General features: G+C 35.8%; 1 protein-coding gene across 1 annotated transcript in view; it reads left to right on the top strand.

Annotated features, from left to right (window-relative positions):
* Window positions 1-15,687, top strand: part of LOC107706544 (intermediate filament family orphan 2-like) — a 59,443-nt gene that overhangs the window by 32,046 nt on the left and 11,710 nt on the right. Inside the window, exons 2-4 of the mRNA XM_016510290.1 lie at window positions 8,599-8,659; window positions 11,047-11,142; window positions 14,890-15,060. Coding sequence (XP_016365776.1) covers window positions 8,599-8,659; window positions 11,047-11,142; window positions 14,890-15,060 — 328 coding nt within the window. The remainder of the gene's footprint in view (window positions 1-8,598; window positions 8,660-11,046; window positions 11,143-14,889; window positions 15,061-15,687) is intronic.

Raw genomic sequence — 15,687 nt, 5'->3', positions numbered from 1 at the left:
GCTACATCCTTTTTACAATCTCTAGATTATAAAACACTGCATTCTGTCAGCAATGTAACGCGGCAGTAACGTATAGAGACCTCGGCTTGTAACTATACTCTAATTACTATTTTGAAAATTATAACGCGTTAAATTACTCCGTTACTAAAATAGTAATCAAGTTACAGTAACGCGTTACTAAGTAATTCGTTGCTGTCCAACAAGTAAACGTGACGTGACTGGAGTGCTGATTGCAGAACTGGTGCAAAAATCCACATTGCTATGATTGGATGCTTTCTTAACTGCTGTTTTCTCATTGTTGTAATTTTTGTTGTGTGTTTATTTTGTTATTGAGAGGAAAGCGCGCAGCACATATTTCCATATTCATCTAAACGTCGCTCTCGCAGTGTTGGGATGTTTGCAAACAATAAAGCACTGCTTATACCGTACTGCTTTTTACTCCTAAAAGAAGAACAGAAAATAACTTCTTGAGTATATTTTTTGTATGTAGTTTTGTAAAACGTACCCAATTTCTACAGTACAGTTTTTTTTAACTTGCTCGGCTTCGTTTGCACGTCTCTTAAGCGTGTCTTCTTCTAATGGATTGTATGCGGGAGCGCTGAATTACAGTCTTGCTCTACAGTGCCACACTGGTCAAACCGTGTTATTGCATGCACTTACATTAGATCAAATTATATCAAGTTGCTATTCGACAATAAACATGATCGTTTCAGCACTAGTTAGTTCAAGTGAAAATGAATCTACTGTATTTTCCTTAATCTGATTTTTTCCCCATTACAATGAAAAGTTGAATGAACTGCAAACTGATTTGTATTCTGCACAGTTATGTAAGTGTTCCTTGGTTTTGCAACTGAATTTCCCTTTTTAATAACTTGCAATTATTATTTGGAAGCATTTCAAGGAAGATGTTTGTCACAGCCAGATGATTTTTGAGGTTTCTGCTTTCTGCCTCGACCTGCTCTTGTGGTCATAACTTTTTTAACAGGTCTTACGCAAATAATCATGGTGCTTGTTAAGGCAAGCTGCACAATTACAATCGATCGTGTTGTTTGTTAAACCCTTTAATCCTGAGTATTAAACTTTGGCACGTAACTCAGACTTAAATGAATTCTTAAGTCTTCCATGCAAGAAAGAAAGTTTGACTATTTCTGCCATAGAAGTAAGAGTTGTTTGCTGGTATGAGCTTCAAATTGAGCAACAGAAACTCAGTCTTTACAACCCTTTAAAATAAAAGTATGGTTTAACTTGATGAAATTATGATAGATATATATTACTATTGTACAGTAGAATGTGCTTCTTAAAGTAATAATAAAAATAATGGTAATACAGCTTATTAAAACATTATTTTTAAAGGAATATCACACAATATTACACATTTTTGTTGGTGTTTTAATTTAAACAATAAACCTCTGTTGTGCAGAACAAAAAATTAAAGGAATTGTTTCTTTTGATTCAATTTTAAAAGATGAAATAGTTTGTTTTAATGCATTCATTAGATTTTGATAATAAATCTGTATTACATAATAAAACACAGAATCCAGAAATATTAAAACTGAGCATGTCTGAATAATGGAGCACACTTCAAAGGGCATTATTATTGTTAAAAATGTATTACATTTTTTACAAGTTTTAAGAATTCAATTAATCAGACATCCTTTTTGATTATTACAATTTAACTAAAATTTAATCCAGAAAAATTTAAATGGAAAACACAGAATTTAAATAAATAAATACATACACATTTCCTTGGGCACTATTATTGTTAAAAATTTAATAAATTATTTAATTGATAAAGATGTATGAATTAAATTGATTGAATCAATTTTGGTTATTACAATTTAAGTAAACCATTAAAATGAAATCCAGAAATATTAAAATGTAAAACACAGAAGTTCTGAAAAAATAAAATTTATTTCACAGGGCATTATTATATTTAAAAATGTAAGAAATTATTAAATTGTTACAATTCTATTAATTAAATTTATTAAATCCTTTTTGATTATTAAAATTTCAAAACCATTAAAATGGAATCCATATCCATAAAATCTTGAAACGGAAAACACGGAATGCGTTAAAAAATCAAACAGATTTTATAGGTCCACTCTCTTCTGGAGGACAGTATGATCAGTGTGAAATATTTGCTCACAACATGCTATAAACACACATGGTGAAGACATCGGAGGCTGTCACCAATGGACCAATGAACGCATCGGGGAAAGATTATTAGTGATAAATCACAGCATGCGAATGATTTGTGAGTTTGATTAGGCTGCTGTGAATGAGCGCAGAAGGATCTGTTCTGTCCTGTGAATCTCAGGTTAATCATACAGACCCTGAACTCACAAACAAACACACCGCCGATTTCCTGCAATCACTTGCACTTTCATTTCTGCACATGCAGCAGTATTTCAGCTGAGATGGATCACTGGTCAAAACACACTTGAATAAATTGAGATGAGTAGAATAATTTGAGTCACAGAAGAACATGTCAGGGAAAAGGTTGCTCTCTTTAAAGCGTTTAAGCTGCACATGATGTGCTCCCATCCCAGTTGGTAAAGGGCTATAAAACTGAAAGACCCTTAACAAATGGCTTTTATAGCCATGAGACATCTGTAGATGCAAACAGCTGGCAATAAACATTTCCCCTCTCAAGATATTAGCATATGCCTCTGTCATATTTGAATACAAGTAAGTGCCCCTGTGAAAGTACTGTTTTGGCAATTGCATTTCCACCTTTCTTATCACTTGCCAGGTTTACAGAGCCAAAAGAAAGGGGAAAAAGATGCAAATTATGAATACATTTGCTGCTTTATCTCTGTATTTTATCATTTTTGAGCTGCCATAGAGAATGATGGGAAATATAGTTTGGTCACATCAGTATGTCTAATATTCATTTGTAGTATAAACAAAGTAATAAATCAGTGACTGATGAACTCAAAAACACTATATGCTATCAGTTAAGTTTATTAGTTTATGTTAAAATGGTGTAATCCAAATGGATGGAAATTGTATGTTAATTTAAAAAACATAAGTCTTAAATTTAGGCCTGAGAGCAGTGAGATTAACCAAGACATTTTTGTGACACTGAATCATTTGTGCAGTGCATGATGGGACTCATTTATAAAGCATGTGCTCATCAGTAGCCAGATATCTGTGTGGTGACTTTCTCATCTGTTGCCATCTGTCCTTGTAAGGTCTATGTTAGCCTCTCAAACAAACAGAAAACCGGTCCAGCTCTCCTTATGGGGTTTGGGAGTGAACTGGTTCTCTTGTTGTAGTTCCTGAGATTATGTTCAGTGTTTACTGGATTAAAATCACACCTCACTAGTTGTTCTGGAGATAAACGTGGGTTTAGGTGAAGTGATTCTCTTTTACCAATGAGAAGGAAACTATTGTGTTTTTAAATAGCCTTTAGTTTACATAAACTCCTGCCAAAACCATGATTTGCTTCTTGCTACTGCTGTGTTTTTGGTCCATGGTCAGAAGCAAAAGACTGTACTATTTAAATGCACATTACCATTCTGTAAGATGTTTTTAAAAGACGTTTCTTATGCTCAATAACGGGTGCATTAATTTGATCAAAAATACAGTAAAGACAGTAATATTGTGAAATATTATTGCAATTCATAATAAGGGTTTTCTATGTGAATATATGTTAAAATGTAATTTATTCCTGGGATCAAAGCTGAATTTTCAACATCTATACTCCAGTCTTCAGCGTCACATGATCCTTCAGAAATCATTCAGATATTCTGATTTGCTGCTCAAGAAACATTTCTTGATGGTGGACTATATTTGCTGTTGCAACACTGCAGTTTCTGCCCGTGGAGGAAAAAATAAAGCTTCATAGAAATGTACACTGAAGACTGATACATATCATATATCTGAAATCTGATCTGCATGTCTTCTCATATATTTTAAACATAATTATTATGTGGAAACATGAAAATGCTATATTTTTAAATATTCATGAGCTTAATTATGAATTCTAATGACAGTAAGAATTCATAATTATGTATTCTAATGACAGTAAGACATTACCCTATATGTCCAGACTGTCCACTGTGATCAGATTGTGTCCTTCTGTCCTCTGCATCACTGCTAACGCCACCCTGCATCCAGCAGGAAGTGATGCACTGTGCCGTGATTGGCTGATGCAGCTGATGAACTCCAGTGACCTGCGGAGCTCTGCAGCAGCAGCAGCAGTGTGATTCACACACCAGCACTTTAGGAACAGCGTTCAATCAGCATCGGTCCAGACACACAGACAGACAGAGAGAGAGAGAGAGAGAGAGAGAGAGAATACAGTGACCAGCGGCAGAGTCATATTTGACTGTACGGAAGGTTAGCAGGTTACTGGGTTACAATAGATGGATGGATGAATAGATGGATAAAGCGATGGATGGATGGATGAAGGATGGTTGGATGGATGGATGAATGGATGGATGAATAGATGGATAAAGCGATGGATAGATGGATAGAACAATAGATGATAGATTAACAGGATGATGGATGGATTGATTGAATGAATGAATGAATGAATGAGGCATTTATATAGCGCTTTATTGTATATTGCTGTACAGCCAGAGCGCTTTACAATCATGTTTGGGGGGAGGGGTCTCTTCTCAACCCCCACCAGTCGCCGTGATTTTGCCAAGTAAGACATGTTCCTGGATCAACATTACTGTCCAAAAATATAGACCTAACCCAATCCCTACCCATAATTTATTCTTAAAATTAGAGAGAAATGATAGGTGAAAAAAATTAATAAATAAAAGGGGGGCAGGGGTCACATTGTGAAATAAATAATTTTCTCTAATACACAATGGCCACAGTTATTGGTACCCTTAGAAATTCTTACAAGTAAAATATCTCTAAAGTATATTTCCATTCATAATTGAACTTTTGACTTTTCTGTTTTCTATTTTCATGACTTTTCTATTTTCTATTCTACTTTTCTAAGATTGTTAAGCTTCACAAATTAGAAAGCGGCTGTAAGAAAATAGCTAAAGCATTGAAAATCCCCATTTCCAGCAATGGGGCAATAATTAAGAATTTTCAATCAACACAAAATATTACAAATCTGCCTATGGGTCTATATTGTCCTTATGCAAGGCAAGGAGGAGAGTTTGAGTGGCCAAAGACTCTCCAAGGATCACAGCTGGAAAACTGCAGAAAATAGTTGAGTCTTTGGTTTGCAAAGCCTCAAAAAAATTTCAAACAACACCTACATCATCACAAGTTGTTTGGGAGGGTTTCAAGAAAAAAATCAAGAAAAGAAAATGCTCTTAAACGAAAACAAACTCCAACATATTCATTTGCCAGACACTGCTGGAACTTCAAACAGGACTGATTTCTATGGTCAGATCAAACAAAAACAAAAAAAGAGCTTTTTAGCAGCAAACACTCAAGATGGGTTTGGTGCACACAGGAGTAAAAAAGTACCCCATGTGTACAATGAAATATAGTTCTGTATCTTTAATGTTGTGGGCCTATATTTCTGCTGTAAGTCCTGGACATCTTGTTCAGATACATCATGGGTTTAATTAAATACCAACAGATAAAAAATTTAAAACTGACTGTCCATGCTAGAAATCTTATAATTGGCCAAGGTTGGATTTTACAACAGGACAATGATCCAAAAACAAACATCAAAATCAAAACAAAAATGGGTCACTAAGCACAAAACAAATATTCTGTCATTGCCATTCCAGTCCTCTGAGCTGAACTCTATAGAAAATGAGTGTGGTGAACTGAAGAGGAGAAGCACCAACATGGAGCTGGTAAAGTGATTCTGGATGAAGGAATGGTCTCTGATCTCTTGTCAGGTGTTCTCCAAAGTTATCAAGCATTATAGGCAAAGATTCAGAGATGTTATCTTGGAAAAAGGATGATGCAAAAAGCATTGAATAAAAGGGTACCATTAATTGTGGCCAACATTTATTTCATAATGAGATTTCGCCCCATTTTTCAAATGGATAAACAATGCAGATTTATTTTCACAGCCTTTTTTGATCATATTTACCAAGGGTACCAACAATTCTGACCACGACTGTAAGTAGATAAAATGATGGATGGATGAGAGGACAATGGATAGAATGACAGATAGATGGATAGATGGATGGATGGTTGGTTAGAATGATAGAACAATGAATGGAGGATAGATAGATAGATAGATAGATGGCAGTATGTATAATGTAATTGACTGTAGTTTTGGTAGTACGCAGCACCGGACGTCTGTGATCTTTTCAGGAGGCAAACACTGTGTGTTTTGCTCATTTTTCAGAGGTTTCCTTGGTTTAAGTGTGTATTTTCTTCCACAGTTTCTTTGGCAACAGGAAAGCAAAGGTCTGCAATGTTTTGTGATGGCATGTGATTTGCTGAAGTGTCTTTGATGTGCGTTTAAGAGAGAGAGTGTGTGTGTGTGTGTGTGTGTTTATCTCAAGGGCAGGTTCCAGTTCATTCACTTGAGATTCTCACGTGCCCTAATTAGTATGCTGACATCACATGGCTCTGTATCCTTTATAGACCTGTGTCTCATTCAGAAGCACTGCGGAGCGAGTGTGTACTGTTTACCTCACCGTAATAACGGTGAAGCAGGTCAGAGCCGGCAGTAAATGTGATCGAGCGCTTCATCTGCTCAATGTGCTATTTTAGTAGTGAACTCAAGTGTTGCCATAACAACAGAGAGTGATGCTTCAGAAATGATTTGATTGTCTGTAGAAAGATTCCCTCTGGCGCACAGCGCTGTTCTGCATTTATGTTTACACATTTGATTAACTGCCTCTTTACAGCTGTCAGTCATACTTTGCAGCCTGTAAGTAGCAGATATATATATGATGCTTGTATATACAGTAATGGTTTTAGTGCTTTCAGAAGTGCTTGTCTGGGTTGTGGTTTCTTGTTTCCTTATTTTAATTTACACACAAGTGTGTGTATTTAACCGTTCAAGGCCTATAAAGCGGCAAAAATAACGTTCAAAACTCCCGTGCTCTATTAGCACCATTTTCATGTGCGCGCACATACAGCGAAATGAGTTCGCTTTCACTGCAGATTGCATTTCAGCGGCTTAAAATTACTTGTTTTTAAACAGCAACGCGTAAAAATGTGTGCAAATGATACGTTTTTGGGGCCACGTAGCACAGCAACATCACATGAGCGTGTAACCACGATGGAGACGATAGTTCAAAATCTCTACTGGATGACAAATTTCTACCAGTTAATATTGCCCGGTATATTGCCGACCCATACAAAACTTTCAATTCCCATTTCAAATCCACTCTTTGGTTTGGTTGTGTTGGTTTTCCACTCTCAGTCAGAGCACAGTATTGGGTTACAGATCTGCCCTGTCCCAGACACCTTGCGGTGGGCACACATACCACAGACGCCAGAGGAGCACAGCCGGGGCTTTACCAGAGGATTCCTGAGCTGAATGATCAATGAGACTGAGAAGGAACAGATATGATGAGCCTTCAACACAATATGATCACAAAATATATTGTATAAATTGCACATATGTATTTACGTAAATATATGTTGAACTAAAGAGGTTTTCCACAAGCTGATATGACATACTTTGGTTTTTCAACGGTAGTGTAAAACAACCCCCTTTTTACCTTGTCAAAAACAGACCAGTTTCGGTGCATGTTCCTTTAAATATTAATGAGCTCTGCTCACCCTGCCCCTCTCTTCCGTGGGGTGACAAGCCATTCTCATGAGACTGTAAACTTTAGCCGCATTTTGCTGCGGAACTTGCTAACTAGCACAACTATTAGGAAAGGTGATTTGCAAAGATTCATAAAAAAACCTTATACTCACTTCATCTGTAGGTGAGGCTGGATAACGAATGATTCGCGCAAACATAGATGCATTTAGGTAGATCGGGGGGGCGCATTCCCTTCAAAATCAAACGGCTGTCTTCAGCGGCTCAGATGTCGGGAGTAAATGACGACTGCTATGTTCATTATCACATCCAACAACAGAACACCTCAATCGCTTAGGAGTCATTCTTGTCTACCCTTGCTCCGAAGTCGAAACAATGGCAGACTGTTCACAGCTCACTCAGGGCGGGTCTAAGGTAAAACACCAGTGTCAATCAACAATCGTGGGAGGAGCCTGGGTCTGTGTGACGTCACACAGACAAGAAGCTGAGAACGGCTTGATTTGAGAAATGGGGATTTAAAAAAGCACTGGGTGGATTTTTAGTAATATTGGGTGGTTGTGTACACACTGCCAAGGTGCATTTCGGTTCAAACAACATGTAAAAGTGAATTTTTCATATGATGACCCCTTTAAAAATATATTTTTTTGCTGGTTGCTGTTTTTGCACTGATGTCAGACCTTTTTATTTGTTATGAATTATTTGATCTTGTGGTTTGAGCTTATCAGCCTATACAGAAAGAATGAAGATGAATGAAGTAGCTTTCATTTGTGTTTAAGTATTTAATTCATTGGATTCTCCACCAAAGCAGGATTTGAGACTGTTGCCATAACAGGAAAGTAGTTAAAATATGACATAATTCTGCACTGTTACCATGATATAAAATGGCTCATAGTGTGATGGTCAGACTCATCAGAGGTGTGTCCCGTGTGTTGCAGATGGGAGGAGGAGCTGTCGAGAAGAGAACAGATGGAGTTGATGGTGCAGACGCTGCAGGAGGTGAGCTCACATGCGCACCAGCCGTCTAGACTTTCTCACTGTGATACTAATTACATTTGTCATCTATATGACGTGGGTTTCTCACTTTACAACCTTGTAGCTGAAAACTATGACATCCAGATATCATGATGCAGGGGAATACTGACATTATACAGTTAAAGCGTCGTATTTAACATGTTTGTAGCCCAACTACAAATGCAAAACACAAATAAGATTATTTTTCTGGTCAAAATATATGTGGAATATATGATTGTTGTAGTAAACAGCACAGCTTAAAGAGAAAGTTCTGGCATCATTTACTCACCCTCATGTTGTTCCAAACCTGTATGTGTTGAACACAAAGGTATTTTTAAGAATATTGGTAACCAAACAGTTTCGGGTCCCCATTGACTTCTATAGTATGGAAATAAATACCATGGAAGTCAATGGCAACCGTCAACTGTTTGGTTACACACATTCTTCAAAATATCTTCTTTTGTGTTCAGCAGAAGACAGAAACTCAAACAGCTTTGGAACAACTTGAGGGTGAGTAAATGATGACAGAATTTTCTTTTTAGGTTAAATGCTAAAATATATTAGAAATCATACTTCAAAGGGCCGATCTAAAAATCTGTATGTAAAAATAAAAAAAAATAAATAGAAAATTAAATTAAATTATACATTTTAAAATGAACTGGACAGAAAATATATTCGAAAATATATACGTCATACTTTCCAATCGTAAAATTTCATTTTGAGTTATAGCAAAATGTATTTTTTAAATGTATTTTGAAATTTTTTTATAACTTTACATAAAACATATATAAAAATGGCCAGAAAATAAATTAGAAAAATATTAGAAAACTTACTTCAAGGAGCAAGAAAATACAAATACATTTCCAGTCTTAAAATACATTTTGATTGAATGCAAAATCTATTTGTGAAAATGTATTTCTGGGAAATATAAATATATTAAAATAGAAAATATATTTGAAAACATACAGGGGCAAGAAAATAGTTTTGAGTGAATGCATGGCCAAAGTATTTGGGACAATATAAATATAATAATGGTCAGAAAACATATGAGGATACACTCTAAAAAATGCTGGGTTAAATACAACTGCTGGGTCAAAACAACCCAATTGCTGGGTTTGTCCCTATTTTACCCATATGTGGGTTGTATTGTATTTAACCCAGCATTTTTTAGAGTGTATATATATATATATATATATATAATTTGACAAATAATTTTGCTGTATTGGTTCTTATGTTTCTCCTTTAAAGTCTTAGAAGAGATCTCAACGATGTCTCAGTTTCCTCTCAGATTGATCCAAGTCTGCAGTCAAAAGTCAAGAGACGTTAAAGTTTAAATAATAAGCAACCACATAGCAACTGCATTGAATTTCTTTATTTTAAATGATAAAATTAGATCTGGTGTTCCTTGAAATGACCCCTATAATGTGTGTGAGTATGCATGCCATCATGTTAAAATACATGATGAGCAACTTCTTCCACATGTGATCTGAGCAAATATAAACTACTGTGTGTGTGTGAGACCTCAAACAATCTGGGACAGGGCTGTAAATGGAATGCATTTAGGAGTTTCCGAGTTTAAATATGTCCGCATGGCCCAGTGCCGCATCCATGTCAGTCTCAAACTCCCCACATTCCCTCAGAAACGCGCTGCAGGTGTGAGATCCATCCTCTGCTGATGCAGCGGGAAAATCAATAAACGGCTGCATCTTTGTGTTGGATTATGGGTCAGCAAAACCGCCGAGGAGAGAAGCGTCCCCAGAGATCCCAAACATGCTCAGAGCCTGCTTTTTGAGTCGTATGGATTTCCTCTAAAACCTTCAGCGCCGCCGCTGTGGGGATTTCATTAGACTGGAGAGTGTGTGTTGTGCTCAGGCTGGGTTGTTGTGCTGCACTGGCATCATGTTTAAAATCAAGATCTGTCTGTAAGCTTTATTAAGACATTTCTATTCATCAGATAATTCTGAAATGAAAATGATCAGTTTCCACTATAATATGAAGCAGCACAACAACATTGATAATAATCAGAAATGTTTCTTGAGCAGCAAATCACATATTAGGCTGATTTCTGAAGGATCATGTGACACTGAAGACTAGAGTAATGATGCTGAAAATTTAACTTTGCATCACAGGAATAAATTAAATGTTACAATATATTAAAATAGAAAAGAGTTATTTTAAAATGAAATATTATTTTTACAATATTAGTGTTTTTACAGTATTTTTGACTAAATAAATGTAGTCTCGGTGAGCAGAAAAGTCTTCTTTTGACTACTTTTGCTGCTAAAAGTGTCATCACATACAGACTATTTCATGTATTCTTATGTTGCTTTGTGTACTCATGTTTGCCTATATTTGTGTTTGGGTGTGTTCAGAATGTAAACGAATCCGAAGCCATTCAGGACGAGTTGAACGAGAAGGTCGAAAGACTGAAAGCTGAACTGGTGGTCTTCAAGAGCCTCATGAGCGATGTGAGTATTTCCATATCTGGAGACCAAAATATCACAGAGACTTGAGACATTTTCTTCAGAGAAGACAGTCAAAATCTGTTTTTTTTTATTCATTATGAAGATCAGTATTGTTTAGTTTTATCACATCATGAGATCACAACATGTTTTCAGTCCAAGAAACAGTATTTATGGGATGATGGATTATGTTTTTACCAGATTTGATAAGAATCTGAGTTTTTAATCAGGTCACAGTTGAATTGTTTTTGCCATGAATACAGCCATTGCTCCTGACATGGCGTTAAATCATAAATAAATGAAATAAATAAATGCATTTTTAATCAGGTCTTAAATAGCTTAAAGAGACACAGGCTGTTATTTTACTTAACCTCAGGCCACCAAATATGTAGGTGTTTTTTTCTTCTTCAGTAGAACAGTAAAGAAGGTTTTTAGCTGAATCCGTAATCCTTGCTGATCCATTCATTCAGTTTTTGAGAATAAAAAAGCATATCAAGGAACACAAAATTAACACCCGTCGCTACTGACAGTATACTGAGGTCTTATGAAGTGAAACGATCAGTCTGTGCAAGAAACTGAACATTATTTACAACATTATTACCTGTAATAGAGCCTCAGGCAAACCGTCCGGAGTGATGTCCGAATGAATCATTCTTTTGAACCGGTTCTTTTTGGTGAACTAGTTGAATCAGTTCACTAAATCGGACTGAATGAAACGGTTCGCGGCTGGAGCAGCACAGATCTACAAGTTAGGCCTACTCAATCAAAACTCACTTTCAGATGCTTGACAGTCACTCCGACTCAAATGAGCCGAAATACCGACATATATGATCATAAGATGCTGGTTTTGCTGACTCTTTCAGCGCTTCAGTTCCTCTAACAGTCACTGAACTGAGGAAACAGTTCGACTCAAACCGCAGACCGATGAGCTGCTGAAATATGCATGTGTGAACCGAGCACTTGAATGAAGGGAAATAATGTTCTTTTTAGCAGCATCATATGACCCCTTTAAAGTTTTTATCGTTTCTCATGGTTTATATAAAAAGGGGAGTTGTTTAAGACTAGTTTATTCACTTTTTATACTTTATATGCATTAGTACGTAAACAAACAGGTGAATTGGTTATCTGAACCAGAAACAAACTGCCCGAAAGAACCAGGGTGAGTAAATTAACAGCAAATTTAGATTTTTGGGTGAACTATCCCTAATTCTAAAGCAAACCCTGTGACTGGTTATTTTCCACGACTTCTGTTTCCTGACAGCAGAGAAACGCGCTCGGCCTTATTTGGTTTTTTTCCCCTCCGGCAGAAACACAGAGCTAAGACAATACACATACAAACAGAGCTCTGTTTTGAGTCTCATTGTCATTATATCATTATCTCACGCATACACGCCTTCGATTTGTACCGGCTGGTCTGGATGGTGAGGAATGAATAAACCGTTTATGCAGATGTCACCTGGATTTACGGGTTAATGTTTACTCATCTTTGCTTTCGAATTGCCTCATCTGTCAGCCAGTCATTCACACGAGTGTCACTGTGTGCCGTAAAAATCATAAATAGTTTTGAAGCAATAAAAGCTGTGAACTGAAATCACTATTTATTGTAAAGGCTGGCGGACGCCGCCGCTCTAAAGCTGTAGAGAACCGGAGGAAAATCCTGGACCTGAAAGTAAGAGAGAATGCAAGACGTGATCTGTAAAAGCATTGAGTTTAATAAAGAAAAACAATTGCCCTGATTTGTTTAACGCGCATCTGTTTCGATAAAAGCTTATTTTCGCCATGGAATAAAAAATTTCAAACAGTAATCACGACTTTTTATCTCACAATTCAGACTTTTTTTCTTGCAATTCTGAGAAAAAGTCTTATTGCAAGTTTAGAACTTGCGTTTGAGAGATTTAAAAGAGATTTAAATGTGCAATTCTGAGAAGAATTATAGAATATAAAGTCACTATAGCGAGAAAAAAGTCAGAATTATGACTTTTTTTTATCACAATTGCAAGTTTATAATCTCACATTAAGACTTTTCTTCTCAGAATTGCAAGTTTATAATCTCACAAATGCAAGTTATAAACTCGGAATACAAGTTCTCTTCCCAGAATTGCAGGATATAGAAGTCAAAATTCTGACTTTTTCCTCAAATGTGAGAAAACTAGTCTGAATTGTGAGATATAAACTCAAAGTTACGAGGAAGAAAAGGCAGAATTGTGAGAAAGTCCCAATTACTTTTTTTTTATTCTGTGGAATTGAAATAAACTTCCTTATGTTGCCCTAAATGTGTTGCGTTTTTAATTAAGAAACAACAAACAGAGTCAATGTTTTTGACTCCTCCTCTTCTCCATACAGAATAAACGAGTCAGAGCAATTGTTTCCCATGAGGCCTTTAGGTCAAATTAACTGCTCAAGTTTGTTGCGTGCCTGTGGATTTACCACAAGACTAACTTGTTGGTCGAAGCATCTGTGTGCAGTGGCATTGATTTATGACTGATGTGTCGATGTCCTTGTTGGCAGCTTATAATTGATGTTCAGCATGAAGATTATCATGATTTAGAGTAATCCTGTGGCATAGTGTGTTATTGTTAAGAGAATGTCTCGGAGTTTCTCAGTTTGAATCTGCATAACTACAGTATATGGCCACTCGCACACTGCAGCTAAATGCAATTGTCACTTAATGCTGTTTAAACACTGTTCAGTTGTATGCAAAAACTGAATTTTTCAACTCAATTCACTCCTGAAATTAAAAAAAAATATTTAGTTGGTGACAATAGTATTTTCTTTTGAATTTTCATTTTTATTCGTGTGTAGTGTATAGAAAACCAAGCTGAACGATTAGTTGTTTATGTAGCGTGTTTTTTTTTTTTTGAGTGATCTTATTTAAAATAAATAAATACATTTGTTTTTGTATATCAATATTTTTTATTTTTAACAGAGTGAGCTATACTTATTTAAAAATATATTTACATTTGTTTTTATTTTTAAAATATTAAAATGTATTTTTAAATTATTATTTTCAATGTTTTATTTAAAAATAATAACATTCATTGTAAATTAAAAATAATATTTTTCATTTGAACAGATATACAACATTTATTTTACATTTTTATTAAAATATTGTGTTTATTTTTTTAAATATTAACAATAATATATATGCCATTACAGTGACATTAAATCAGGTGTAATATTAAGAAATGTGTATTGTGCAAAAGTGATACTCCAAATAAAATGTAATTATAATTTAAATATAATTGTTACTAGGGTATTTTCAGATGTTGATCCGTTTGTTCAGATTGTTTGCTTTTATATTGTGGATTCCTTTTGTACTTTAAAGTTATTTAGTTACTAAGCAGGTTTGAGTGGTGTGTGGGATTTTTTTTTTTTTATTATTTTTTTTTATATTACACTTTTTTCAAAATAAGTTAATATTTTAATGGATTAACTTACTAATTGTTTGGACCATACTTGATATTTAAATTAGGTCATTGTCACTGGTTATAGAATAATAGTATAGTGCATACTATAGTTCATAATATGGACAATTCATGGACAATTGCATAGGAGTGAAAATAAAGTGACTATTGCTTTTTAAAAAATGACTGACGTTCATAGACCAAACTTTGAAGACAAAATCCACCCTGACTAAGCACAAATCTAATGACACTGCAACTGTTAATGTTGTTTCTCAAGCATCATAAATTCATTATCTGTACAGAAAGAGTTTTCTTTTCATTTTCTAACACTGCCTGAATCTTTGTTCAGCAAATGTCCGACCTTGACACCAAGATTCATGAGAAAGCCATGAAGGTGGACATGGACATCTGCAGGAGAATCGACATCACGGCCAAACTGTGTGACGTGGCTCAGCAGAGAAACTCAGAGGACATGTCTAAGATGTTCAGCATCAGTCCATCCAGAGCACCAGCAGACAGGGTGGGTAAAACACGCAATACTAGAGTAAAACTGCTGAGGCAAGATCTCTCCTGCCCTGCACATGAGGTTATCACATTGCACTGCAGCCCAACCCACACTCTATGTCCAGTTCCAGTGCATGAGCTGATTTTAATATGTGGCTCTAATAGGGGTGTGTGATATTCATTGTCTGTGATAATATCGTAATTGTTGTTTTAACGATATGTGATGCCGCTCACTTTGCAAAAAACAAACAAAAACATGTCTTGAGAATCCAAAAGCATTCTGTCACGGTACGTGTGGAGAGATGAAGCGAGGACTCAAGTGCAGGATGAATGGTTCTTTCTTTTAATAATAAAATGAAACAAAAACAAACTAAAACAACCCCGAGGGGGAAAAACAGACAGGCAGGCTAGGAACTGCACTACATGCAGACATAACACACTCAATGAAAAACGACGGATCAGCACAGGATTACAGACACCAGGAGAATAAATAGGAAACTAAACGAGGAGGCTAATGAGGGAGACACAGGTGGAGCAACTTAAACAATAATGAGGTAACAAGATGGGCGGGGCAAGACAATAGACAGGAGAGAGCACATGGCACCAAACAAACACAACACAAGCCATGTGCTCACAGAAAACA

The sequence above is a fragment of the Sinocyclocheilus rhinocerous genome, unplaced genomic scaffold (assembly GCF_001515625.1).
Source record: "Sinocyclocheilus rhinocerous isolate Xijiao unplaced genomic scaffold, SAMN03320098_v1.1 scaffold3097, whole genome shotgun sequence".
Taxonomy (NCBI): domain Eukaryota; kingdom Metazoa; phylum Chordata; class Actinopteri; order Cypriniformes; family Cyprinidae; genus Sinocyclocheilus; species Sinocyclocheilus rhinocerous.
This window is presented reverse-complemented; position numbering and strand designations above follow the sequence as displayed.